At 53.8% G+C, this 1,555-nt stretch overlaps 1 protein-coding gene across 1 annotated transcript in view; it reads right to left on the bottom strand.

The window, feature by feature from the left end:
- The window catches only part of cep85l (centrosomal protein 85L), a 10,522-nt gene that overhangs the window by 6,929 nt on the left and 2,038 nt on the right, over positions 1 to 1,555 (bottom strand). Inside the window, exon 3 of the mRNA XM_008296199.1 lies at positions 359 to 1,131. Coding sequence (XP_008294421.1) covers positions 359 to 1,131 — 773 coding nt within the window. The remainder of the gene's footprint in view (positions 1 to 358; positions 1,132 to 1,555) is intronic.

Below are 1,555 nucleotides of genomic sequence, written 5' to 3'. Positions count from 1 at the left end.
TGTGTGAGCAGAACTCTGACACCTGAAACTGAATTTGAATCATTACGTTTGAATTTAAAACCCTCAACGTGAATAATTGTAATAAAGGTTTAAATGTATTTGAATGAAACTGAATTTGATATTTTAGTTTAATTCAGTTGCTTTATATTTGCTTCTCACTAAACATGCAGCTCTACATCTAGTTTGCATGATTCAGATTCCTGTTTGTCTTCAACTTATTCCAGATGAATATAAATCATTGGATCTCGTGGTTCTGCTCATGGTTCTGCTGCCACAGTCCAACGTTCAGGTGGACTTTGCATGTGAGCAGGTTTTCCTCTTCTCCCTCCCTTTTCCTCTATTATGTAATAAAACTCACCTGGTTCAGTCCTGGTTCTGGCTGGAGTCCTGGTTGCCATGGTGACAGCCCGTCTCCACCATAGACCTCGGTACCGAGCTCAGCTCCTCGCTCCACGTCGGGTCGGTACTCCATCTGCTCTGTGAGCCACATCTGTGTCCGGACCGCCGGCTGGATGGGAGAGCGTCGGTCTGCTGGAGGGGGCAGCGGGACGCCGAGGCCGCTCACCTGTCCACCGCCCTGACACACCTGAGCCTCCGGCAGAGCGCCGTAGTTCATGTCCAAGTTGTGGTGTCTGACCGGGGAGGACAGAGCCGAGGACAGGGGCCGGTCTGGCTCCAGACCCGGGGACCGGCCGCTGCGGTCGTACCGGTAACCGGGCCCGGCACCCGGTGAACGCTGCAGGAAGCTGCTGCAGATGAAGGAGGAGGACAGAGGCAGGTAAAGGTCCACGTTGGAACCCTTCCTGTAGCCGTACAGCAGTCCTCGGTCCAAAGAACCTTGTCCCTCCGGGCCGGACTGAAGTCCAGACGTCCTCCGGTCAGAGGACAGCTTGGTGAGGGACGACCACCTCCGGATCGGCTGCTGGTCCTTCATGTCCAGGCAACTCGGTGCAGCCAGCGGAGACCGGACCCAGCGACCCGAGCTGTGGGGGGACGCTGGCACTCTGAGCCGGGCTCCGGGTGAGGAGGACGGAGACGGCAGGACGGGGAGGACTGGGACGCCGTCGTCGTCCAGGTGATGCTGCGACAGCGGCAGGAAGGACAGAGGCGTGGTGCTGCAGCTGGAGTCGTCTGTGGAAACAGAAAACAGCTTCAACACGTCGTCGGACAGTTTTCTGTCTCATCAGTTACTGCCCAGTGTCACGTTCATCACTTCAGCTGGAGGAGACAGAGGATTTCTAAAAGCACAGAACCAACAGTTCTGACAGGAATTTCTCTGCAGGTAGGAGAGCTGTTTCACATCAGGAAACGTTGATAGAAAAAAACAAAACCTCAAGTGTTCTAATGTTCCCTCAGTGTTTGGCACAAACGTTCATTTTCTTTCTGAGTCGACTGTAGTGAAGCTCAGACGTTCTGCTGCATGAAGTGCTGCTGGGTGTGAAGGACGACCGCCGATCCTCCACCACGGAGAGTCTGCAGAAAAGCTGCAGAACCTTCTGCTGTTTTCAGTGTATTGATGAAGTGCTGGTTGATCAGTCAGACCTGTGCATTGTTC

This window comes from Stegastes partitus, unplaced genomic scaffold (assembly GCF_000690725.1).
Source record: "Stegastes partitus isolate 25-593 unplaced genomic scaffold, Stegastes_partitus-1.0.2 Scaffold1109, whole genome shotgun sequence".
In the NCBI taxonomy this organism is placed as follows: domain Eukaryota; kingdom Metazoa; phylum Chordata; class Actinopteri; family Pomacentridae; genus Stegastes; species Stegastes partitus.
This window is presented reverse-complemented; position numbering and strand designations above follow the sequence as displayed.